The sequence below is a fragment of the Denticeps clupeoides genome, chromosome 5, assembly GCF_900700375.1.
Source record: "Denticeps clupeoides chromosome 5, fDenClu1.1, whole genome shotgun sequence".
Taxonomy (NCBI): Eukaryota; Metazoa; Chordata; class Actinopteri; order Clupeiformes; family Denticipitidae; genus Denticeps; species Denticeps clupeoides.
This window is the reverse complement of record NC_041711.1, coordinates 32,547,581-32,573,492: the sequence shown is the minus strand read 5'-3', so window position 1 is coordinate 32,573,492 and position 25,912 is coordinate 32,547,581. Positions and strand designations below refer to the sequence as shown.

Genomic DNA, 25,912 nt, shown 5'->3' with positions numbered 1-25,912 from the left:
CTGACACCACTTGCAGGGTCCCTCTACGCTGGAAGGACGTCCCTCTGTATCACTCCTTCCCAACGTTTCTTCCCACCTTTATCTCTCTCCCAGAGTGGAGTTTTTCCTTGTGTGCAGAAGGGTCAAGTGTGGGGGGTGTCAACTGTAGGGCCTGTCAAAGCCCATTGAGACATCCTGTATGGGATTTTGAGCTACATAAGAAATAAATGTTGTTGTTGTTCCTCAGTCGCTTTGTCGTCTGGATTGGGACGGATATTAAATCCATTCGTCTCCCCTTCTGCGTCGTTATGCAAAAAGCTGCCAAGATGCAACGTTATTTAACCTTCTCGAAAGTCGTGACATCATCACTTCTGCGTAAAGTGCTTGAGCTATCCTGTAGAATACCGGAATACCGACTGAAAAGGTTCTAAAGAGCATTTCCTTGTTGCCGGGATTAAGCCCAGCCGAGGTGTACGATGGGCCACTGACCCAGTTCAAATCCCGGCGTGACACGGCGGAGGGGGTGGGAATTACGGGAAAAGCGGCGAGGCCCGGCTATAATCTCTCCATCGCATGGGCCCACCTCTCCCACGCCTCACGTTGTCGGAGGGTTGGAGGCAGCCATGTTGTCTGTACAGTCCTGGTCCCCGTCCCCAGCCCCCGGCCTGGTGACAGCTCTGCTCAAGTCACATAACGCAGCAGCTGACCGCCTCCCCGCCCCCATCTAAAGACACTGTGTGACGAGAAGCATCCTCTGGTGCTGAAGACGAAGAAAACACACACACACACACACACACACACACACGTAGGCGTGCGAGAATTCACTTACATTCCAGGTGCTTCTTCTTGGGGGCCATCACCTCGTGAGTGGTGGCTTTGCACACCGCCCGGGCCACCTCGGAGCCCGTCAGGCTGTACTGCGCCGCAGCTATGCGGTCCGTCAGGGTCTGTCCCGACATCTTGATCAGAAAGAGCCTCTCCGGATCCCGGGACGGGCGTAGCGGTGGAATCGGGCTGTTTTTACTGCGGGAACGGGGCTCGCGTGGAGAGGAGATGTCCCATCAACCGCTGCTGGTCCTCAAATGTAGACCCCCCCCCCCCCAAAAAATAAAAAAATGAAATTATTACGTTATAAAACGATGAAACGCTCCCTGTGAGGATGACGGGTGGATGAATAATGGACCCGCTTCCCCGCCGCTCAGACGAGCCCTCCTGCCCGCTTCATCCCCCAGGAACCGAGGCCACCGGCGACCACCAGGCGAGATGGAGGATGGATCGCCTTCTTTCTTTCTTTCTCTCGTTCCTTCTTTCTTTCCTTTATTTATTCATCACGCCTCTCCTCCCCTCGCGAGTCAGGTGACACGTGACCGAAGCCAGCATCCCTTCTAACGGAGACGGATGCCGCATTCTGATTGGCTCTTGCCAATGAGCGGAAGCGAAAGTCATGATTAGGGCCACGCCCCCAAACAACTACAGCGTAAACGGGCACATAATGCCGAAACAAACGTAGAAATATTCCTTTTGACCGTAACTCTTTCCCCAAACGTTAGCGCATAACAGGAAATAGCCAGGTTCATTCTAACTGGCTGCTCTGAATGAGAGGTTTGAGCACTATTTATCAGCGATGTGAAAAGAAATGAAATAAAATCTAAAATAGTTTTGCAGCTTGATGCACAAAACAGTAACATTCTATTAACATTTGCTTAATAAACGGATTTGTAATATACTTTTGCTCTTAAAACACTTAAACCTATGAGCTCCACTAAACAGCATGGTTTTAACAGTAAAATGTGTCAAATTTTGCCACCAAGCAAAGACCTCCTAGTTAAACATCTTATCATAGATATAATAGCAGTGTTTACTGTTCCACGGAGAGGAGGATGGAATGCAATCTCAGGGCAGTGTTCAGCATCATCTTAAATGGAGCTATGGGGCACAGCAGCTCCTTTAAAGAAACAGGGTTTGATGTCACTTGCTCTGTGCAATAAAAGCAGTTTAGTTGATATCTGCGAAGAGTTCTCAATATTGGTGGGTGTTTTTTCAGACAAGTACAGTTGTGCATATCAACCAATAACTGATGTTAATTTACATTGACATTTACAGCATTTATCAGACGCTTTTATCCAGAGCGACTTACAGTCAGTAGTTACAGGGACAGTCCCCCCCTGGAGACACTCAGGGTTAAGTGTCCTGCTCAGGGACACAATGGTAGTAAGTGGGATTTGAACCTGGGTCTTCTGGTTCATAGGCTACTAACAGCCCTTTACAAAATACTATGTGTAAACTGTTGTTAATTACATATGTTAATGAGCCAATGGCGTCACCATGATGATAATTGTAATAATGATAACATTTAGAGAGCCAAATAGTTTCAGAGGACGAACTCCATCTGCTCTAGAATCCCAAAATGTGCAAAATATTAGGTCTGCTACTACAAAACACCATTCTACTGCTTCAGGGTGCAAGACCAGCACCTCCAGCCCAGAGTTGTTCCAAGAAATCTGAAATCAAGAAAAGCAACCTGTCTGGACAAGAAAAAAGAACCAAAGAAAAATGTAATACATGCATTTGTGTGTTGAATGATTGCAGTGATCAACAGCCAGATATTTAATAAAGATCTTTATTTAATTACAAGGCAGACGTAGTCTTTGATGTCTTTCAACTTAAATGTAAAACCTCATTATTCAGAGTGGTTGAACTGATTAGAAGGGTCAGGAAATGAATGCCAGAGATTTCTTCATTAGCATCTCATCCTTTCCAGAAGAAAATATATCCCAGAGTTAAAAACAACTGTATTAGGCAAAATTTACTGTATTAGGCTAATTTGGTTAGCTCTAATATGATATGATTTACATTTGATATGCTAGACAGTCCCTTTGCATGTATGTAGTGCTCATGTCCCCCAACACACACACACACACACACACACACACACACACACACCAAAAAAAAGAATGGAATGGCACAGCATGTTCACAGTCCCTTCTGGCTCACACATACAATTAGTTGACAACGCAGTCCCTATATATACAAAAAAAAAAAAAAGTAATTTAAATTAAATAGTACGGCTTTGGAAAAAGTAAAATACAGTTATAAATACAAAAGCAGGAAAGGAAATGTACAAACACCCTCCCTCCTCTAATTTATACAAGTTGAGGTGTTAAGCATTTAGCTGCTTGTTTGGTTAGTGCACTTTGTTCTTAGTGGTTAAGATCACGTCTTGATGTGTCCCTCAAGAAAGTCCTTCTCCACCATCTCCTCAATGTTCTGTCGTGCACGGCTCCAGAACATTTTCTGGCTCTCCAGCTTGTCATCGCTGCCTGGGAAGTGGGCGTCGCCAGGGGCAGAGTTGTGTGCCAGCTCGAAACGGCTGCTGGCCTTACTGTTGTACACCTGGCTGAGCAGGTTGAAGAAGGGTAATAGCTGCTCCATGCTGCGAATCACGTAGAGCGTCAGCATCAGGTGACCTGGCTGCCACGTCAGGGTCCGGGTAGAGCAGTCCTCCTCTGGGTTTTTCTAAACAGGCATTGAAACAGGATTTGAAATTTATCAGGGATTTACATGTTATTATCCTGCGCTTCATCAGCAAAAATTCTAGATTCAGGTAACTGTGGTATATTTAATATAACTATATTTAATAAATATAATATCCAGCCCTGGACAGGAAGTCCTGCCAGCACTCCAGTCTACGCTTGGTCTTGCAAAACTCTTGACTTATTGAGTGGTTGTTGACTTATTGAGTGAGTGGTTACATGTGGTGGTAGTAGCCTAGTGGGTAACACTCGCCTATGAACCAGAAGTCCCAGGTTCAAACCCCACTTACTACCATTCTGTCCTGAGTGTCTTAACCCTGAGTGTCCCCAGGGGGGGAGTGTCCCTGTAACTACTGACTGTAAGTCGCTCGGGATAAGGGCGTCTGGTAAATGCTGTAAATGACATGTTGTATTTTTACCTTTGCACGTTTTCTCAAGAGCTTGGCCAGTCGGACCACATAAGGCTTGAACTCTCTCTGGTGGGTTCCCTGCCTTCGGACCTCCAAACCTGAATCATCAGATGCCTCAGGGATGAAGGCCCAGCGGTACCTACAGCACAGCAAATATGGTTCACATTACATCTAACAAAATCGGTCAACAAACAATTTATGTCTAAAGGTCTGTCCAAAGTTGTGGCCTGTGATTTCTGAGAAATCATAAGGAATTAACTAGCACACACATCTGGAACTGGGGCAGGCTCTCAGATGGCAGGGTCAGGGCCAGGTCTAGCAGCTTGCAGGCAGAAAGGTAAAGGTTAAGCCACCGCTGGCTGTTGTAGGAGGTAGAGAAGCCATTCCCGCCTGAGTAAGTGGTCTCTAGCCCAGCTACAGAAGGCCCCGACATTCTGCAAATAAACACATGAGATTTGACACCTACTGCCAAAAAAAAAAAAAGACATAATAAGAACTAGACCTCTGTTGTCTGGGTCTGTATTATATAATGCATAAAAAATTGCCTGGTGATGTCTTCATCTGCTACCAGTTCCTGTTCCATAAGTAAGAACACTTGAACCTAGGTTAGAAGGATTTTAAGTGTATAAAATTCATTTCAATGCAAGGAGGACATGTACCTTGTAAATGGAATGGGGGTCTCTCACCAGTTCTGTGATCATGGTCGGCCACAAGGAGGTTAGATGCTGAGGGGACATGCGCAGCAGCAGCACTCTGAAGAACAGGAAAACTTGGGCATGGAGGATGGGCACCTGAGGCAGACGTAGGCTCTCCACTAGACGCTCTGATGAAGAGGGAGAAACATGCTCATTTTACATAGACCAGGAGACTGTACAGAAGCACAGATGTCTTATTATCGGTCATATCAGTAAAATAAGTGTTTGAACATCTACCTTGGATATCAGGTAAGTATTTTTGATACTGGTCCACCTCGCTGCTGTAGATGGTGAAGGCCAGCCGCTTGAGCAGCATTGCTCTCTGCTCCAGCTCTGCATCCCGATTAGTGAAGAGACTCAGAGAGCTGCTCTGGGCCACAGCAACTCGTGCTACACATCAAGATGATAGCCAAGTGTTGATATTGATAAAACCTACAGTATATATTGGGTACGGAAAGTATTTATACCACCTTTAATTACATTCACTCTTTGTTATATTGTAGCCATTTGTTTTTTTCTCATTAATGTACCAACAGCACCCCATATTGACATTGACATCAGATTTATTAACAAAGAAAAACTGAAATATCACATATATCACTAAGTATTCAGATCAGGTGGTGTCCATTTCTTCTGGTCATCCATGGGATGGTTTTACACCTTCATTTGAGTCCAACTGTGCTTGATCATGCTGAATAGACTTGATTGGGAAAGTCACACATCTGTCTATATAAGACCTTACAGCTCACAATGCATGTCAGAGCAAATGAGAATCATTTGCCTGAAAAGCTCAGCGACAGAATTGTGGCAAGGCACAGATCTGGCCAAGGTTACAAAAAAAAAAAAAAAAATTACTAAAGGCTCCTAAGAGCACAGTGTCTTTAAATGGAAAAATGGAAGACGTTTGGGACAACCAGAATTATAATTGGTATGTGGTATGTGTGTATGGTATGTGTGGAAAAAACCAGGCACTGCTCATCACCTGTCCAATACAGTCCCAACAGTGAAGGCACCATCATGTGGCACCATCATGCTGTGGGGGTGTTTTGCAGCTAAAGGGATGGGACGACTGGTTGCAATCCAGGTAAAGATGAATGAGGCCAAGTACAGGAATATCCTGACCAAAAACCGAAGGTTTACGTTTGAACAACGACCCTAAGTACACAGCTAAAATAATCAAGGCGTGGCTTCACAACAACTCCATGACTGTTCTTGAATGGCCCAACCAGAGCCCTGATTTAAACCCAATTGAGCATCTCTGGGGAGACCTAAAGAGGATCTGAAAGGGGGAACGGCAGAGGATCCCCAATTTCAGTTGTGAAAAACTTGTTGCATTGTTCCCAAAAAGACTCATGGCTGCATTAGATCAAAAGGGTGCTTCTACTAAATACTGAGCTAAGGGTCTGAATACTTTGGACCGTGTCAACAATTCTATGATTTTCTGTCAATATGGGGGCCCTGAGTACATTAATAATACATTAACTTAACTTATTTAAAAATGGCTGCAGTAGGGTGGTAGTAGCCTAGTGGGAAACACACTCACCTATGAACCAGAAGGCCGATGTTTAAATCCCACTTACTACCATTGTGTCCCTGAGCAAGACACTTAACCCTTAGTTGCTCCAGGGGGGGACTGTCCCTGTTACTACTGATTGTAAGTCGCTCTGGATAAGGGCGTCTGGTAAAATGTAAATGCAATATAACGAACAGTGAAAACTTTAAGGGGGTCTGAATACTTTTCATACCCACTGCGATTATATATATATATATATATATATATATATATATATATATATATATATATATACACACACACACACACACACACACACACACACACACACACACACACACACACACACACTTGGCTGTATATATAAATTCATGAATGAGATTATATTCTGACGTTATAAGACTCACTCATTAGATCTCTGAAAGTGGTCTTGTCATGGGTCATCAGGTGGTCAATAATGGCTCTCCAGCTGCAAGACAAAAGAGTAACAACACTCCAGACAACATAACCTCATGAAACAGGCTGACTAATGACATTGCAGCCAGGGTGGAGAAGCAGAGGGAGGCACGGTACTCACTGACTGACACATGACGAGTCCATCTGAAAGAAAGTGTGGTCCATGAAGAGGTCGAAGGCCTCCTTCTTCCAGGCACGCCGGGTGTACTGATACCCACTGAGGCTGCTCAACAGCTGGATACAGGCGCGGTAGCTGGGAGCATTGTGGGCACTGGTGAAGGATGAAGGAAGTTCCATTAAGCACAGTAAATACACATTAATACACAAATTACTACCAACACTTGAGTTTAAGAAATAAGAAGTCTTTTAAGGAAACAGGCAAGGGGCTTTAGGTACATAAATCATTTGTGATCTGTGCTACTGCAGTCGAACCTATAAGTGAGACCCTTCTTTAGCTGGGGGCACACAGACCTGTGATTGCGGAGGTAGGGAACAACGTAGTGCATGATGTTTACTAGCAAGGGAATCACCCTCTCCTTCTCATCACTGTAGAACACCATGTCCAACAGATGAGCGAGCACCTGCAAAACCGACACACAAAGCACTCAGTAGGCGCGCTCAACACACACCTTATTGCATGCACAGAGCACGTCTGCATGCCTTTTGTTAACACTGGCTGATAATACAGTCAACATCATCAATGAGAAGTGTGTTCTGTGTTCGTTCTGTAATGCACACAAGCCAGTCTCTGTGTCTCTGTGTCGACTCAAAACGTCAGAATCGAGAAATCACATCTGCACGATACCCGGTAGTTAAATTAAAATCATTATGCTATTTTTAGGGGTGGTAGTGATAGCTAAATCGGGAGAAGGATGTTTCGAAGTCTGCTGGCCCGGATGCAGAGTAGGGTGTACACAGTGTCTAGAGTGTTTACCTCAGCCAGCAGTGTGAGGGCGTGAACGCTGTACACGGATGGAGTAAAGTTGGACGCCTCCATCACAGTGAGCATGAGATCTGCAATGCACATGCGATTAGTAAGAATCCCACGCCGACATGCATGCACCTGTAAACACACAAAGCGCAGCACAGGCCCAAAAAGAGCAACATAAACCTGCCTTCTACATCCGACTCCAAACTGGCTCCGTCAACCACAATCTGTGGAGAAGGCTTAACCTCCAGATTTCTCCTGAGCCAGGTGGTCTGCTCCAAAGAAGATCCGGCGATCGTCCCAATGGCCTCCACGATCTTGTGAGTTACGTCCTAAACCACATAACAAGAAAAATTCTGTTATGATGGCATGGATGACAGGTAAAAATAAATAAATAAATAAAAAACACAGGTACAATATGACTTGCTCTCTCACCTGAAGCTCCCGCTGGTCCTTCTTGTTCTCTAGGTTTGGGTTCTTCAGAATGAACTCATTAAGAACCCTGCAGACAGAAAGCGGGACAGTTAACGGGTCATAACAGGAAAAGCGTGACAGAATGAATGACAGTGGAAAAGATTTCTAACCCCAGAAGGAGGAATTGTCCAGGTGCAGGGAGACCCAGCTGTACTGACTCTTTCAGCAGTGCAATGAGGGAAGACCAGCTATCTACTAAACTTGAAATGGGAATCCTGAAGGAAAGAAAGCAAGTCTCAATGTCACAACGGGAGGCAACCCCAATGCTAAGTATACCAAACCCTTTAAAATCTTGTTATTATTAATTACCTCTGAACATAGGCATAGAAAAACTGGAGCATGCAGACCTCCAGGGAGAGATGTTTCTAAAGTTGAGAGAGGAGAGGCCATGTGTAAGAGTCATGTTTTTTATCTAATAAGACTACTGGGGTGAAACCATGGAAACTGAGAGAAAGAGACACCTTCTCCTTGGCGATGGCCGGGGGCTGCTTGAGCACCTCCTTCACTGTCTGCATGACCGTCTCAGTTCTCATGGCACTGACTGAGCGCACAAGCTCTACCAGCAACAGCTGCTCCTCACTGGCTGTGGGGATCACCTACACACACACACACACACACACACACACACAATAAGCCGCTGTGTTAGCATAGACTTCATTGACATTACTTCAATTCAATTGATTTTCAACACCAACATGACATTATCAGTTCAATCAAATCTCACCAAACAAAGAAAGGTCTGAGAACCACTGCTTTGGACTTAACCCTCCATAAATTGAACTAGAGCTGTGTGTCTACTCTTATCAACTTTCCCCTTGATATGATATACAAATGTTCAAGCTGCTCAATGTATTCTAAAATGGTGTACAACAACAATAAGTGCCATATTTATTCCTCATAGAGCATGGGAAGAGATCACTAATGTATTTCATCATGCTAGTATTTCATCAGGTATCTTGTACCCTTCATCCAATTTCAAAATAATTCAAAACCCGCTCCCCTTAACAGGTCACACCGGGAAGCCCTCACCTTATTTCTGGTTGAGTTCTTCACCTGCTTCCTCTCATTCCACACATAGGCAATGGCGGCCATGAAGTGAGCACCATGGTTCATAGAGATGGGCCCCAGCAGCTCTAGGATCTGCTGACGGAGATTCTGCCAGGAAACAAACTGTTCATTTCCGCGTGTTCTATGAGTTTTTTACTTCAAATAGGCCACTTGAAAACAATGAACTAAAACCAGTCTAAAGCCAACAGTTAAAGTACACATCCCGCATAAGAGAAATAACATTCAGCATGATTTGGTGCCAGTTCTCTTAGGGAGACTGCTGCAAGGGTACCTTAGTGGAGCCCAGGTTGATGTTGGAAGTAGAGCATGCTGAGGCAGCAGCAGGCCAGTCGGAGCTGTCGGCCAAGTACAGCACACTCCACAGAAGCGTGACTGAAGACATGATGGTGTGCAGGATGGACAGTATTCCAGCGCGAGCCTCTGCCAGGTGCTTCTGATCTACACTGACCTGGAGCTACAGAAAAGCCACGATAAGGAAACAAGTCACTGCAACTAATCCGCCAAAGGAAAAAAGCATTATAGAGCTCCTAGTGCAGGGGGTGTCCAAACTTTTTCATTGAGGGCCAAATGTATGAATGGCTGGGCCACACACTAGAGGTGAGAGAAATTGGCTCATATGCTTGGTTTCATAATGTCGACCATAGGCATATGTGTGTAATATAGTTATTAATCATTATGATTAATAAATATATTCATGATCTTCCATTGATAACTTGTTGATTTTCTTTATTTCATTTGCTAGCAAAATAATAGCATGTTTAATAATCATGTGAAAGTAAAAGTGAAGTGATTGTCATTGTGATACACAGCACACAGTGCACAATGAAATGTGTCCTCTGCTTTTAACCCATCACACTTGGTGAGCAGTGGGCAGCCATGACAGGTGCCCGGGGAGCAGTGTGTGGGGACGGTGCTTTGCTCAGTGGCACCTTAGCAGATCAGGATTCGAACCAGCAACCTTCTGATTACGGGGCCACTTCCTTAAAGGCTAGGACACACACTGACCCTGTCATGTCATGGGCTTCCTTCCTAGTGGACTTTAGCATACAAACACAGCATTCAGGCATTAACAGCATTTTACTGTAAAAATAACATTTTGCATTTCTTTGCTAACTCTTAGCAAAATCTTTCTTTGGTTACACTTATTTTGTATATATTTAGCTGCAAATTAGATCACCAGTCAGAGTTTGGACACCCCCATCCTAAAGCATAGCACCAAGCAGGTCTAACACGTTCCCCCACCTGGTGGTACTGGGACGATGGATCCAGCAGGCAGTAGTGGATAATTGCGGTCACTCCCTCCAGCACAGTGAGAATGAGGTCAGGAGGAGTACACGATGCCACCCATGGAGGCCTGGACATAATCACATCACAAGTAAGCACACAGAGGAAGTGGCAGCAATATGCAGAAGAAGATGTGTGTACAGATGTCCTGATGTGTTTTTCATTAAAGGTGTATAAAAGGCGCCTGACTGCTAAATCGAGGTAAAAGTGCTCCATCTAGTGGCCTTTTTAAAATTCCAACAGCCAGGTTGAATAATAAGGAGATCAAAATGATGTCAGATACTACAGATAATCACACTTTATTATGAGCCGAGTAATTTGTGTCAAGAGTACTAATGCTGTACCTAGTGTCACTGAGGCCGGTCTCATAGTAGTACTGCTGCATGAGGTTGTCCAGGTTCCTGCAGAGCTGCAGAGTGACAGAGGCCACCACACGCCGCAGGACCTTGCCCATGTAAGGGAGTGTGGCAGTGATCAGGCCAATCCACTGAGGATGCATCTTACATGCATGGTGCTGGTGCAGCGCCCGGATGACTGCGCACAAGAACATTCCCTGTGCAGTGATTGGCTGCCCATGAAGGTACTGCAGCGAAGTCATTGGCTGCTGCGGGTTGACATGTTCCACCTCCCCTCCTAGCAGCTCAAACCCACCCCCTGGGCCGCCTCCTACTCCAACACCACTGGACCCTCCGGTGCCTGCTGATCCCCCCAGGCCCCCATCAGCACCTTCATCCGATGGGATCAGGACCCGGTGCTCAAGCACCACCAGGCTCTGCAGCAGCCTCAGGAGCTGAGACTGGAGGGCGCTGCAGCTGTCCAGCTGGTCTTCGGAGAGGTTGATAACACTGTCCTCGGACAGCCCCTCCTCCACCGTCGCAATGTTCTTCTCCCCCGTGCGCTGCTCGTGCCACTTCTGCGCACTGAAGATGGAGGACAGCAAGCAGTGCAGCACCACCTGTGGAAGGCCACACGCCAAGAAGCCTGTTAACCCAGGAATACGCCACCATTTTTCACATTGTAGGACAAGAAGTAGCCCAGCGGTGACATGAAGGTCTTCTTATACTTTCCCAGATACTACCAGTTACAGGGCAGCAGAATTGATTGACAGAGCGGCTTCCCTGCATACAACATGGCCAGGGTGAAAGAGGAGCGCTCACCTTCTGCACTTTGCACTTGGACAACACATCGCTGATGAAGCACGCGAAGCCCTTGGCGGAGCCACCGGTCACCTTGGCGAGCTCGGTGAAGAGCAGCGTGAGCACCTCCACGCTGGTCAGCTGCATGGCCCGGTTGCCCGCCAGGTCGTGAGCGGCGGCGGCCACGTGCGCCGCGTAGTAGCTGCGCAGGAAGTACAGGCAGAGCGAGATGATGATCTCCAGGAACATGGCGCTGCGGAAGGAGTGGGAGTGGGAGTCCTGCGGGATGGGGCAGTAGAAGTCCTTGCCCATGACGGAGACGCGGTGGCGGGCCAGCAGGTTCTGCAGCAGGGACAGCTGCGGCGTGTAGGTGTTGTTGATGCTGGTGGTGGAGATGGCCCCGACGAAGCATGACGGGGAGGCGCGCAGCATGGCCGCCACGGCGGTGAGGGCGTGCAGCGCCCTCGACGAGTCGTACAGCTGCAGGTACAGCAGGACGTGCTGGTATAACGGGTGAATGTTGAAGCGGGCGGGAGGGGTGCGTGGGGACCCCGCGTCACTCTCGATCTCGGACACCTCCCCCTCGCCGCAGCTGTACCAGTTCTCCAGGTCCAGGCTGTCCCCGAAGAATATGCCGGGCGGCCGGCTCTTCTCGGGCGGCGGCGCCTGTTTCCTCTTGGCCTTCTTCACCTTGGGCTTGGCGCCGGGCGCCTTGTCAGCCAGCCGCTCCATGATCTTGCCCTTGAGGCTGAGCTGGGTGCTGCTGTGGCTGCGCTTGCGCGCGTGCGGGTCGTGCGGGCGGAGGGAGAGCTCCGAGCCGGGCGCGCTGGAACCATCCGGGAGCGTGACTATGGAGGGGGAGGAGCTGTGGCGCGTGATGCCTTCGTGGTGCGCGGCATTCGCGCCAGTGCTGTCGGAAGCGGGGGCGATGGAGAGGAACTCTAACGTGCTGCCGGCCACCAGCTCAGGAAGTGTCATGTTCTGGTTGGAGTTAAACGGGCTAACGTTCTGCTGGGTGCCACTGGAGGTGTCAGAGGAGGAGTTTGTACTCTCAGAGTCGGTCAGGGGCCATGGTTCGGGTGGTGAGGGGCTTGAGCTATCCTCCACCACCCGGTCTACGAGCTCAGTCAAAAGCACAGACACCGTCTCCTCTACAAGGTCCTCATCCTCTGCAGTTACGGCCTCCACCCGAGCCAGGGCTCGATCGAGCGTGTTCACAGTGCTGCTACTGCCCTCTGGCTCTTCGAAACTGCCATTGTCCGCAGTGGACGAGTTGGAGCCACTGCACTCTGAGCTCTGGGGCTCCACCTGCTGGTCAACAGGCGCATAATCGCCAGCGAGATGCAGGTTTTCACTGCTGAGGCTGAGCAGAGACAGGCTGTCGCTTAAAGGGTTCACAGTCAGGCTGAAGGGCTCCATGTCGTCCAGGGGGGGTTCACAAACATGGCCTTGCCCCCCTCTAAGGTTGTATTCTGAAACAACAGAGACATGTAGGTGAGGCAACGAGGGACGAGTTCCTTTATAGTCAAACTTAACAGTCACTCAATGATGAAAGTACTTTATGATTATTGTATCACCTACAGGTAACTTTATTTTTAATTATACGTTTATTTGTGTCTCTTACGGTGCGTGTAGCCTGTATCCCTCATGTAGATGGGCTCAGAAGACTCTGCTTCAGGAGGGTTGGGAAAGGCCTGTGCCCAGTGGCGCTGTGACTGCACACGCTGTATGGACACACGATGCGTTTTTGGATGCAGCAGTAGCAGCAGGAGAGGCTCCAGTATGCGGGCGATGTCGTGCCTCTGCAGAACCTGGTTGAGCCAAGCTCGGCCAACAGCGCTGGCAGAACCGTCCCAGTAAATCAGGCTGTCCAGCATAATAAACAGAGACCTGAAGGAGACAAAAAGTTCATGGGAAACTAATATCTTTTAAATAAGGATGAATATACCTGGACCAGCAGCGCTCCCTTACACGCACACCTCTGAGATTCTTGCATTGGGAGGCCTACCTGTCAAAAGTGCGGTTGAAGGGAGAAGACTTGGTGATGTTCAGGTCTCTGGTGAGATGCCACAGAACTGAAAACTTCACGTGAGCTTCTAAACGAATTCTCTGAACCAGGCAAAAAAGTATGAGCACATAATAAGCACATATTAAGGCATTTTGTACACATGCTACACGTGGATAATGATCCAATTTGTCAAGGCAAAAAAGCTTTGTGGCTTTTATGGCTAAACCTCACCTTATCCCTGTGCATGAGCTGTTGGCTGATGACATCCTCGCAGATGCTGGAGGAGGGCACCAGGTTGTGCAATTGGTAAAAGAGCTCCACACTGCGCTGGTGGTGCAATGGTGTTCCTTCCCCTAACTGGTCCCACAGAATCAGGGCAACATTCTGCAGCAGAGGTCAGCAAGTATGCATGGTCAAAGAAGGTTCCTATATTGTGTGGTTTTCTACTGAATTTTGCAATGAACAGTTAGGGGCAAATGGAATAGGAGAAGAAATCATTAAATGTGTTTCTCTAGAAATCAGGTTCCTGAAGGAGGTGCATTATGAACATAATAGAAACACATTTTTCTATTTTTATTTCCACAGCTTCCCAGGTGGCTCGAACACTTGAACAGCAAAGGAAATCATAATCATTTTGCCATTGTAATGTAAATTCTGACCACAACATATGCTGCTGGCAACGTTTGGTTTTATGTGTTGTCTTTTCCTGACAATGTTATGTGGCTTGATAGGAAATAAGTGGTGGTTCCAAAAATCAAGCAATACTTTGATCCATTTAATAAAAAAGTAACTGCTGGGATCACCAGGTTAAAACTGAGCTGATGGATCACGTGACTAGGTGACAGGCACATGGTTTCATTTCACTGATCCTGGATGAAAAGAAGCACCTTGAAAAAGACTGTCTTCTCTGCAATATACTTCAGGATGCCTTGCGTAAGGGGAGGGCGAATGACCACAGCAACACGTCCCTGGCTGGGACTCATGGGTTGGGTGGAGTCAGGACTGCTGATGCGCTCAGCTGTCACCATGGCGACAGACTGTGTGAGGCCAACCAGGTCCATGACTAAAGAGATGGCCACTGCCTGAATGCTGAAATCAGCAGCTGAGCAGCAGGCATCCATCAGAGTCTCCAGCCACAATAGTGGCCGTACGCTCTCGCCATCTGCAGGACGGACACCCAGATACACAAACAGACAAATCTTTAGAATGCAAAGAAGCAAGGAATAGCCGATTTAATAAAGTTCTCCTCAGAACATCAGTCCCACCTGTCTGCTCCTCTCGTGCAGGGGAGGACTTCAGGTTGCCCTCAGCGATGTAAACAGGAAAGCTGGAGCACTCCAGGAACAGCTGGCAGGCAGCAGTGAAGGCGGCCAGACATTCCCTGTGCTCCAGTCCCTGCTGTTGCTCCACACCATTTTGCCCCACACCATCCACCAACACACTTGCCACCTGCAGATTCTCCGTCCGCATAGACGTGGCCCGGTCTGGCGTTACGTACAGACAAACCAGACGGGACAAGAACTGCTGGAAATGTTCTAAGCAACACTGCATCACTGTCTTATCCTGTGGATTGCCGTGGGAGCCAGGGCCGGCGCTGTCAATGCCTGCTCGGAGCGCTGGGCGGATGGGTAGGTCCTCCAGAACTCCTGATTCAGGTGGGGGGGTGGAAGGGTGATGGGGTCGGTCAGGGTCTACACCCCGGTCATCCTGGTACTGGATGAAGTCGGTGAAGCCACTCTCGCAAGCCTTGGTGCTGGGTGGGGTCGTTTCACGTTCCTCAAACACCTCACCTCCACCAGGGTCATCCAGTGGTGATGATAGAGGCTGTGTGTGAAAGTAAAAGTTAAACAATAATGGTTAAATGTCCAGTTAAATGCCTTAAGCAGGTCTACGCACCCCACAAAAAATAGTTGCATGACCATATGACAAAATAAAGGCAATCTATTCAAAAAAATATGATAAAATGTCTTTAATCTGCACATAGAACTATACAGTATTTACCACACAATCTGGTCTTTAGCCATCCATCCAAGCTCACAGTCCTCCTCTGAGAACCAGAGGACACCACATATTCCTTTCTACCTCAAATAAGAGTTTGCAAGCCAAGCTGTTCCCGTCCAGGACCTCTCCTGAGGAAGGCTGGGGAATGCTCATCCACACTGATGGTCAGCCAGTCCCAGGGCCGCCCGGCGCGACATTCTGCAGTGGACTCAGATGGCGGCACGTCGCCGGGAGCCCCCAGAGGAAATGGCGGTAAAGAGGGTTTGTGTGTTTTTTTGGATTGACTATGGTGAAGAGATGCAAAGAGAGGGGAGAGCTTCCAGGTGACTGAAAAGAACACACCCAGGGGGACAAAGACCAAGCATGTTGTCCAAAGAGATAGATGGGCGCAGGTGTACACACACACACACACACACACACACACACCGGACTGCTGCCCCCCCCCCCCCCAACCAAGCCCCCTACAGCCTTTCAGTGCACCATGGGAGTCTGGCCCGGCTGCTCGCAATTCCACTGACTCAGGTAGCCAGGTAGCAGACAGATGCTCATTTGGGGCATGTGGGACATGCCAGGCAATTCTGCCCACTCAGGTCAGAGCAGGGGGCTAGGAGGTGGGGGCTTGCTCTGGGACAGTGGGACCATGATAAAATGACATGGTAGTGTCTGGGCAATGACATGCTAGAGAAAACAGGCCAAACTGGCCCTAATCCTGGTGGGGAATGCTGAAGAATGGCAGAATAGTGTTTGTGTGTGTGGTTTTTTTTTTTCCCCAAGGGTGGAGACGGCTTGACATTCCATGAAATTCCCACTGGGCACAGAACAAGTGTTTCTCTGCTTTTGCCTTTGATCAAATGTGCGTTTAAAGATGACTTGTGCAATTCCAGTGGACACCAAAAGCCATTCACTAGTGGATGCACACAAAAGGCAATTATCAATAGATGAGCTGGGGAACAATACGCCTGTAGATTCAGGCAGACAATGGTCTTTATGCTGGTGCCAGCAGGATAAACGAGGATTCAAGATTCAGTTTTATTTAATGATGCAGCTGAATATTGTAATCTTGCATTGACATTTCCTTTGTGGACACAAAGGAATCTACTGAGGACTCATTTTACAGGGAATCATTTTAGAAAAAAAATCACAATGTGTCATATATTATGATAAATACGGCAATAAAATAACACTGATGTTTATTAATCAATATATGCAAGGAGCCTAGCCCTTTTGAGTTCATTTCCAAAAGTAAAAATACAATGAGGTTTGAAGGACAATCTATTCTAAGCACAGAGCAGAATGGCTTCAGGTATATTGAAGTCAAATTAGCTTCATGAGGATGAGATTGGAGTAACTAGTGACTTACCCTCTTCTCCTCCTTTCCTCGCGATTTTGCAGAAGCCCCCTGCGGCAGGGTGAGAGGGGACACCAGAGGCGGCTGCACCTTGCTGAGGATCTTGGAGCAGAGACGCAAACACTGTGTTAGCTCATCCAGCTGAAGGGCCTGCAGGTGAGAGGTCAGCGCAGACACCATGCGCAGAAGCAGCTGGGGCAGGTGCTCCGTCTGGATCTCGATGTACGTTTCCTTCAGGAAGGTAACCAGAAGTGTCAGAATATTGACAAATATTATGAATGGCATGCTTACATTTGCAAAATAAACCCAAATAACAATGTAAATAATCAAGAGCATACACATATACCGATGATTATTGATGAGAACAGACACGAATGTTCATGCAAGACGGACAACACACCAGGCAGGATTATCTCCACAACATCCATACTGCAAACAGCCCATATCTAATAATATTTAAACCTCAAGAGCACTGAGACTCTGAAGAGTCATAAGATTACAATTCATAATGCTGATCTATCTGTTTCGTCTACTGATCCCATCACTCAATTATTATGGCTACTTATGCATAATACAATGCACATTAAAAGTGTTTAAAAGACTAAAATTAGAGATTTTAGTATTTTGATATCTAGATGTTCGGCCTAGTCTCAGTCCAATGAATATTTCCTACATACTGCAGGCTTTACGTCTATTCTTAATCAGTTATTTTTTCAATAAATTTTCCAGAAAGTTTACATGCCTTCATGGATACTTTGAAAATATTTCAAAGTGCTGAAATTTCAAAATTCATAAATTGTTCTTTCAAGCACTGTATGGACATTGATGGAAGGTTAGCTGCACCTCAGTGACGCGGCACAGAGTGGAAAAAGCAGGAGAGAGCAGTACTGTACCTGGCAGATTACCCTCATGCTTCTAGTGGGCTTCAAGGAGAGAGAGAGCAAAGAGTTTGAACAGACAGAAGCAAGCCGAGCCAAGGCCAGAAAATCACTTCAAACAACCCCATAACACACAGACTCACACACACAGGCCCCGTGTGTAAAACCGACAGAGTAGCTGCCAGCACTGTGGCAGTAAGGAAGGGAAGAACTGTTTTTTTTTTTGCCAGTGAGAGGGGCAGACAGCGCAAAGTACAGCAACACGCTGTCCTGGAGAACACTAGGTGCAGACTACGGTCAGTCTATGTACAGTAAATCTACTCCATGATTACATACATCATTTACATGGTTTTAAACATGTATTTAATGTGCAAAGGAGAATGCACAATGCATGGATGCAGAAAAGCACAAACCAAGGAGACAATGTCCAGCAGGAAGTCAACCAGCTGACAGAATTCAGCCAATGAGAGGGCCAAAGGTTCTGAGTTCCCAGTGGTGCTAAGATGAACATTCAGCCTTCTCCTGAAAGGACAAGAAGCAATTCTTTAGATTTTATTTATAAGTTTAGTAATCTATGAATCGGCCGATTTAGAGCTCAAGTGACAATCTACAACTGTAAACTCAGATCTCCACACAAACCTGCAGCACTCCTCAAACCAGCGTGCAATGTAGTCCCACATGTAGTACGGCTCAAAGGAGTTGAACAAGAGATTCGCTGTTTTGATGAGCTCTGCTGTTTTCTTGTTTTCTCGAAGTTTGCTACAAAAAAACAGATGTTTTTACATAATATTTCATTGTCCATGGAGTAGTAAAATAGAGTCGAAAGACAATACGCGTGCATATGAACCCACTTGCTCAGCTGTGTGTGGTCTTTGCTGAAGCGGTTTTGGCTGTGGAGGTCCAGCTCGGCGCGGCACTGGGAGTGCAGTGTCCGGAATACCTCGATAAGCACGTCCTCCAGAATGGCTGGGCCTGCACGATTATTCACAGATCCATTATCACGCACAGGTCCAGCAGGTAGAAATGCGGCCGCATGAGCGCGTGCCACTGCGAGCAACCTGCCACTAAGTTGTTCGCTTACAACTGAACGGCAGATATTCGCTGGAGAGGCAGTTTCAAACAGTTTCGGCGTAGCGTGGCATACCAAGTTCTGGCTTGTCCAGTAGGCTGATGAGAATACGGAACGGCTTGAGATCGTGCATCAGCACACTCTCCTCTTCCCCACCTCTGGCTTTTCCCTGCAAGATCCCCACCATGGCCTACGACACATGAACAGCATCGACATGAGCACACAGCTCCGGTCATATAACGTCTGTGTTAAATGTATCTGGCTACCCATGAAGTCAATGCTCAGGATAAATGACAGCAATCACACTTGCAAAAATCTATACATACGTACACATAGTGTTGTTTTGGGGTAGCTGTGTGGTCCACTGGCAGAACAGATTTTGGCCCAGTGTAGGTCACCACAGCGTAATAATATTGTCACAGTCCAAAAAATGAAAACTCCTGTGGCATCAATTTTGATTCGTACAGTTGTTTTGAATTTGTGCTGCTTTGCAATAAGACACAATAAGTCTCTGCATTGTAGAAAGTACAGCTCAGAAACAGAAAATGCAGCTGCATCTCCATGCTACATCATGGCAGCAATGCCTGTTTGCAAACGATCAGGGTTGGTTCTCATTTGTGATCACTTTGGGCGGTGCACAGGTCCACTAGAACTAATAAAAATTATTGTGTGTTTGTGTGTGTGCGCGTGTGTGTGTGGGCCTGAGTGGGTTGATGAGCTCAGAGGACATTTCACGCTTGTGCAGTCACGCAAACAGGCGTCCTCTGCAGTAGTCCTCTCACCCACAGAGGGAGTTCCAACTATCAGCTTATACCAGATGGCAGCCGAACAGACAGACGCAGGGGGATAAAAAGGAGACGAATACAAAAGTACCCCTGTTTCAGGCCCTGTCCCAAACCCCGGAGTACCAGAATGTATCAAGCATACATGCCTGGCTTGGTCTCTGGGTGACAACTCTCACAGGACCCATGCCTGTGATCACTCAACCACACAGCGTGAGGTAGGACAGGAACTCAAAAGATGACCTTTTGGGATTTGGCAAGCACACGTCTTTGGGTTTAAAAAGCAGCATCAGAGGACCACAAAGCCATTTCATCTTCAAGCAAATACAGAATCTGTGTGATCAAAGGAGATCCGAACACGTTTTGCAGAAGCTCTGCATTTGTAGTGCACTGTGCGTTTTGTTTCTATGCGTTACAAACCTGGACAAGCATGTCCTTGGAGTAGGTGTTGAAGTAGTGTGTTGCATGCTCCTCTGGGTTGCTGTGCCGTGTGCTGCGAGGGCCTACTTTCACACCATTGTTGTCAAAGCCTGAGAGGGGAAGAAAAGGTACAGAAAATGAAAAAAGATTTCAAGAGTTGAGTGAGCATATTAAAAACAGAAATCGCCATGGGACACAGCAATTTAACCACTCACAAACTTACCAGCGCGGTTATCCACAGCAAGCGAGTAGCGAGCAAGAGACAGAACAAGGGCATGAAGACCAAGAAACGACATGAATAATACCATAATACTATAGAACAAACTCACGGGGTGAATGTTAAATATGATAAGACTGAGGAAAATAATGACAAAAAGTCACTATAGTACCATCCCTCCCACCCATCATGTGCAGCATAAATTAATAAAAGCTAAGAATGAACCACCTGCGCTGTAATTATAATTAAAATATGATTATTCTCCAAATTAAGATGCATTAAGTCATTGGGTGCCAATTACGGATTCATTCATGTGAAATAGTTTGTGATAGTAATGCTAAAAATAGAATTATATATAATATAATCGTCATGAAAAAACCTATTTTGATGCAGCCAGAGTATTTAGGTGTATACAGGCACTGTATGCTAGAGCACAGCAGTTAATACTTTAAACCTACCAAAGATATTGGTAGGTTTGTGCATACCAGCTCTTAGCAGAAAAGGGGTGGTAGTAGGCTAGTGGGTAACACACTCGCCTATGAACCAGAAGACCCAGGTTCAAACCCCACTTACTACCATTGTGTCCCTGAGCAAGACACATAACCATGAGTGTCTCCAGGGGGGACTGTCCCTGTAACTACCGATTGTAAGTCGCTCTGGATAAGGGCATCTGATAAATACCACAAATGAAGAACAGGGTCACTCCCCCCAGAAAATGCTGACATATTCCCACAAACATCTGGTGATGCATGTGGTTTACACATGGTGGGCAACCTTATGTCATAGATGGTTTTAATTTGCCGTACAATCTGCTAGCCACAGGAATTGTAATAGAAGGCCAGAAAAAAACTGGTTGGAGGACAGTGACAGACTTGGACAGAGTTAGGGAGTGTGTGCAAGTTCCTTACCCAGCAGCCAGGCGTACAGCCTGCGATTGAGAGACATGTCTCTCCTCAAAACCACGTGCAGAGCTGCTGACAGGATCCGAATCATATCCGGACGGGTGGCCTGAAACAGGAGATTAAACACAATCAAAGAGTGATGCACACTATAAATAAAACCACTGGAACTAATTTTACAGACAAGAGTCAGACTATAAAAAGCTAAAGTAACACAAAGCCTGGTGAACCTGGCAGAAAATTTAGTGGATATTGCGTTTCCATGACTACGACGGTAAGTAGCAGAATCAAATTTGCAAAATAAGGTCCTACACAAAAGGTCTCAAAATGGCTCCCGAATTCAAAGTCTGATCACAATTGCATATGCAGAACAGTGTTGAGGGAACAGGCCCCTGAAGCTGATCTGACCGTGATGAGTGTTACTGCCCAACTTGGTTTCATGATAAACATCCGCTGGGTTAAATCTAAGGAGATCCTCCTGTACATGAGGTCTGCCGGGTCATCTGAGGCTGCTGATACCTGGCTCATGTGGAACGGGAAGCAGAAGAGAATGAGGTCCAGAGTGCTCCTCTGTACGAGAACGCTGGAGTCCTGCACCGACGTGCTTACCGCCTCCACCTGCACAGATGGAGCACGCCTGGGTGAGCATATGGAGCAGATCAGATGCCGTAACACACAGATACATTACGAATGTATATGCATTTAGAACACCTGTTACTTCGGAGCAAATTCATTTCTAACCACTTGGGGCAGTGGTGGCCTAGCGGTTAAGGAAGCGGCCCCGTAATCTGAAGGTTGCCGAATCCCGATCCACACACTGCTCCCCGGGGGCCTGTCATGGCTGCCCACTGCTCACCAAGGGTGCTGGGTTAAATGCAGAGGACAAATTTCACTCTGTGCACCGTGTGCTGAGCTGCCGTGTATCACAATAACAATAACTTCACTTTCACTTGTTTGTGTTCATTGACTGACCAGAAAGAAATTGATTTCCATACCGCATTAGCCCAGTTTAAATAAAGCAGTGGCTTCAACTCATTTACATTTACGCTATTTATCAGACACCCTTATCCAGAGCGATTTGCAATCAGTAGTGATAGGGACAGTCCCCCTGGAGACACTCTGGGTTAAGCGTCTTGCTCAGGGACACAGCGGTAGAAAGTGGGGTATGTGGGCGACATCAGCAGTGATAGGTACAGTCCCCCTGGAGACAGTCAGGGTTAAGTGTCTTGCTCAGGGACACAACGGTAGAAAGTGGGGTATGTGGGCGACATCAGCAGTGATAGGGACAGTCCCCATGGAGACACTCAGGGTTAAGCGTCTTGCTCAGGGACACAACGGTAGAAAGTGGGGTATGTGGGCGACATCAGCAGTGATAGGGACAGTCCCCCTGGAGACACTCAGGGTTAAGCGTCTTGCTCAGGGACACAACGGTAGAAAGTGGGGTATGTGGGCGACATCAGCAGTGATAGGGACAGTCCCCCTGGAGACACTCAGGGTTAAGTGTCTTGCTTAGGGACACAATGGTAGTAAGCGGGATTCGAACCCGGGTCTTCTGGTTCATAGGTGAGTGTGTTACCCACTAGGCTACTACCACCCATGCAACATTAGATCCAACCACCTTAAATACAGGGTCAACTGAGCTACGGCAGGTTTACCATCAGCTCAATGTCACTGCCCATTATGTAGAGCTGGTCCTCCATGGAGAGCTTGCGGTTGAGGTGCAGCAGGACAAAAGAGACCCCAGGCAGACGCACAGCCGGGCTGGTCAAGATGCTGCCCCACAGGGCGCTGTAGAAGGCTGCCTGCTCCACCGCTGCTGCCACCTTCTCCAGCAGGGTGTTGGTCCTGTGCAAACAAGTGTCAACTAGGTCACATGACTCTTTAAAGCTGCTTTTTAAGGGTAAAGTGCAGGCCATTAAAACCCCGAGCAGAAAAAGGATAGTGTCAAATTTGTTCGAATCAGAAATCTGACCTGTCGTAATACTCGGAGCCTTCCTCCAGACCAGGCAGCACTCCTGTCAGCAGCCCCTGCAGTCCGGGTTTTAAGGTCTTACCCAAAGGCAGATAATAAGTCTCATACAGACCCAGCAACACCGGCTTCACAGACATAGCAGCGTTGGAGAGCAACGGGAATAGCCCAGAGCTGACAGAAAAGGAAGAAGAAGAAAGTTGAGGAATCAACAGATAATGTCACGGGGCTTCATAGATATGTGACTTTGCTGTCAATGTGTTTTACTGATCCAGGTCTATATAATAAAGTCATTTTATGGTTAAGGTATCTAATTCCAACTCATAAAGCATTCCAGGAAATCGAGAGAAATCCAACAACCCCATCAAGACAAATTCACTGCCCTCTATATTAGAAATGACTAGTCAAACATGGCATATTCGAAATATTCTTTGTTTTACAGCACTATTGATGTTGCATGTCAAGGCTAATGCATGAAATGTGATTAATAGCACCTATAGAGAAAAAGGTCCTTTGCAAGGCGTTTTGGTCCAATGATCTTAAAGATGATCTCGTAGGTCTCCAGGGCCTTGCGATGGACCCCACTGGGCAGAGCTGGATGGAGGCATTGGGCCAGACGCTTCCCAATGGTCAGCTTTTTAGGCACCACCTGGTACTTGGCATTATTCTGCAAAACCTGACAAGCAAGAAGCGTGCATTAGTGTGACGTCACACGATGAAAGTGTTGCACGGTGGAACGTGTCTGCTACCTTGTTGAGCTTCCCGAGTGCCGAGATCAGGTCGGCCCATTCGCTGGAGTACTCAAAGTTCTTCAGGGCCTTGTCCACAGCCGCCACATAGTTCCTGTACTTGGAGTCACCGAGGAGCTCCAATTCCTCTGCATTCATCCTCCCGCGTGGTACCACTACAGCCCGACGCGGAGCTCACATGCACGCATCACACCTGCGGGAGAGAGGAAGGGTGCACTTTTACACACTTAGCGTCGGCCTGTCCTGGTCACCGAGCGGAGGGACATTTTACGATGAACTATGGGTCAGGTGGCTTGAACTTAGGCTGGGGGGCTTTAGAGGAGCTACGTTGGACAACGGCGACACGTGATGCTACCTTACGAAAACTATAATGTCCTCCTTTCATTCAAAGCAAAGACGAGGATCAGTGGAACCACACTCAGCAACCGCAAGGATTCATTCATTCATTCATTTAGAACTAAGGTCTGTCTCATAACCAACAGCAGCACAGCACACGGTGCACACAGTGGAATTTCTCATCTGCATTTAACCATCACCCTTGCTCAGTGGCACCTCAGTGGCACCTAGGCGGGTCGGGATTCGAACCGGCAACCTTCTGATCACGGGGCCGCTTCCTTAACCGCTAGGCCACCGCTGCCGGTGGACAGAGGCAGTGGTGACAGAGAAACGCGACTAATGAGGCATGAGCATCCGCTCTCTAAAAACAAGGAAGCGAGCGATGACAGCTCGACGACGTCGTCCCCGGATCAGAACGACGCAAAAACCACGCGGAGTTCGACGGCGGAGGGGTTAGGCCGGGCGGACGGCTGCAGTGACAGTGGCCGGCGCCGCCCCGGCCGACGCCATTTCTCACGACGGCAGCTACCTGTCCGGGCCCGGTGACACAGGCGACCCTCCGACGACCACCGGGGACGCGGTGCCAGTCAGCGCCTAGCCCGCGACGCTAACAAACGAGGGCTGGCGCTGCGGCGGGGGAGCGGGTCGGAGCGCCCGGTGCCCCGGAAAGGGCTGCTGCTGCTGCTGCTTCGGCTGCGGTCTTGGTGGGAGAACGCGGCTGCCGGCTCCGTGCGAAACGCGCCTACATTCTCACCGAAGACGACGCGTCCGGCCGCGGATTTAAGACCCACGGGACGTATTTGGTGTCACCCTCCGCTCGGTTGACAGCTTCGTGAATCTGGCGACACTCGGGGCGTTCAAAACAAGAGTCGTTCACGTCCTGGTCGCACTGGGAATCCCGTTTCCGACACAAACGTGAAGTTAAACCCATTTAATGCGGGGCCAAGTGCATAATCATGTACAATAGCTGTAATTCATCTTTTTATGGTCGCAGTTTCACGAAACGGTGAAGTAAAAACCGTCCGTGATTATAATTGCCGTGCGCACAAGGGCTTTTATTTCGAAATAAACCGGAAGTGAAAAAATGGTCGCCTCTTTCACGCTTGTGTGGGAGCGTGTGCTGTGAGGCGCCGTTTTCTTGTGAAATTTTAACAAAATACTGCATACTGCGACTAATTAGTCGGCCAGAGAAATCACGGAAGGATGGATTTAAAAGACAACCTACAGCACGGGATGTTTATTGAGCTGAGACAGAGATTGCAGAGTGGTGTGTTGATTTTACGGTAATGCTTTTATATATATTTATAATATTCTATTTCCATGCTTTTGAGTGCTGTACATACTGTTTACACGTTTGTTCTGTTCGTATGGCTGTGCTAAACAGATGATGTAAATAGTCTTTCAGTGAAATGAATGGCTTGGTGTGGCAAAACCGTTCTCGAGATTCATTTTAGGTTCAATTAACTTCTTTTCTGTCGTATTCATACACACACGAGCGAATTTCCATCCTTTATTCGAGGATATGAATAAACCACGTCCATCCTTCGCAGAGCTGCAGGTTGTGGGGAAGCGTTCACGCCACTAGGCGGGAGTGTTGACTTCAGCGTGGGCTTAAACTTTCGACGCCGTGACTGTTGAACCAGAAGAGCCAGGTTCAAACCCCACGTACTACCATCGTGTCCCTGAGCAAGACACTTAACCTTGAGTGTCTCCAGGGTGACTGTCCCTGTAACTACATGATTGTAAGACGCTCTGGCGTC

General features: G+C 47.5%; 3 protein-coding genes across 14 annotated transcripts in view; 1 reads left to right on the top strand and 2 right to left on the bottom strand.

Moving 5' to 3' along the window:
- The window catches only part of snap91a (synaptosome associated protein 91a), a 43,176-nt gene extending 41,836 nt beyond the window's left edge, over positions 1 to 1,340 (bottom strand). For 5 of the 6 annotated variants that reach the window (XM_028979456.1, XM_028979458.1, XM_028979460.1 and 2 more), the window contains exon 1: positions 809 to 1,340. In XM_028979456.1, the coding sequence (XP_028835289.1) occupies positions 809 to 938 (130 nt within the window). In that variant the 5' untranslated portion in view covers positions 939 to 1,340. The remainder of the gene's footprint in view (positions 1 to 808) is intronic. The other variant, XM_028979457.1, reaches the window with a different exon arrangement.
- Positions 1,341 to 2,581: 1,241 nt separating this feature from the next.
- Positions 2,582 to 25,005, bottom strand: dop1a (DOP1 leucine zipper like protein A). Of its 4 annotated transcripts, none has more exons than XM_028981015.1 (39): positions 24,682 to 24,994; positions 23,817 to 24,009; positions 23,562 to 23,743; positions 23,071 to 23,241; positions 22,754 to 22,943; positions 21,618 to 21,716; positions 21,108 to 21,207; positions 19,983 to 20,092; positions 18,856 to 18,970; positions 18,563 to 18,683; positions 18,351 to 18,470; positions 18,125 to 18,233; positions 17,727 to 17,756; positions 16,846 to 17,064; positions 14,750 to 15,308; positions 14,372 to 14,646; positions 13,716 to 13,868; positions 13,485 to 13,585; positions 13,101 to 13,366; positions 11,498 to 12,948; positions 10,685 to 11,295; positions 10,299 to 10,410; positions 9,328 to 9,510; positions 9,018 to 9,143; positions 8,450 to 8,584; positions 8,298 to 8,353; positions 8,099 to 8,203; positions 7,950 to 8,016; positions 7,702 to 7,846; positions 7,521 to 7,600; positions 7,058 to 7,167; positions 6,708 to 6,857; positions 6,538 to 6,599; positions 4,855 to 5,007; positions 4,609 to 4,745; positions 4,468 to 4,523; positions 4,192 to 4,356; positions 3,932 to 4,061; positions 2,582 to 3,495 (listed from the first exon to the last, which is right to left on the bottom strand). In XM_028981015.1, the coding sequence occupies exons 2-39, from the start codon at positions 23,952 to 23,954 to the stop codon at positions 3,193 to 3,195; spliced, it is 7,395 nt and encodes a 2,464-aa protein (XP_028836848.1). In that variant the 5' UTR covers positions 23,955 to 24,009; positions 24,682 to 24,994; the 3' UTR covers positions 2,582 to 3,192. The 4 variants fall into 4 exon arrangements, with proteins under 4 accessions (XP_028836848.1, XP_028836847.1, XP_028836849.1 ...); XM_028981014.1 differs by having other exon boundaries at positions 3,193 to 3,495; positions 24,907 to 25,005; XM_028981016.1 differs by having other exon boundaries at positions 3,193 to 3,495; positions 19,983 to 20,065.
- Positions 24,435 to 25,912, top strand: part of ube3d (ubiquitin protein ligase E3D) — a 32,845-nt gene continuing 31,367 nt past the window's right edge. For all 4 annotated transcript variants that reach the window (XR_003749863.1, XM_028981022.1, XM_028981021.1 and 1 more), the window contains exon 1: positions 24,435 to 25,435. Coding sequence is in view for 3 of the 4 variants with exons in the window: in XM_028981022.1 (XP_028836855.1) it covers positions 25,356 to 25,435 (80 nt within the window). In the remaining variant the exon portion in view is untranslated. The remainder of the gene's footprint in view (positions 25,436 to 25,912) is intronic.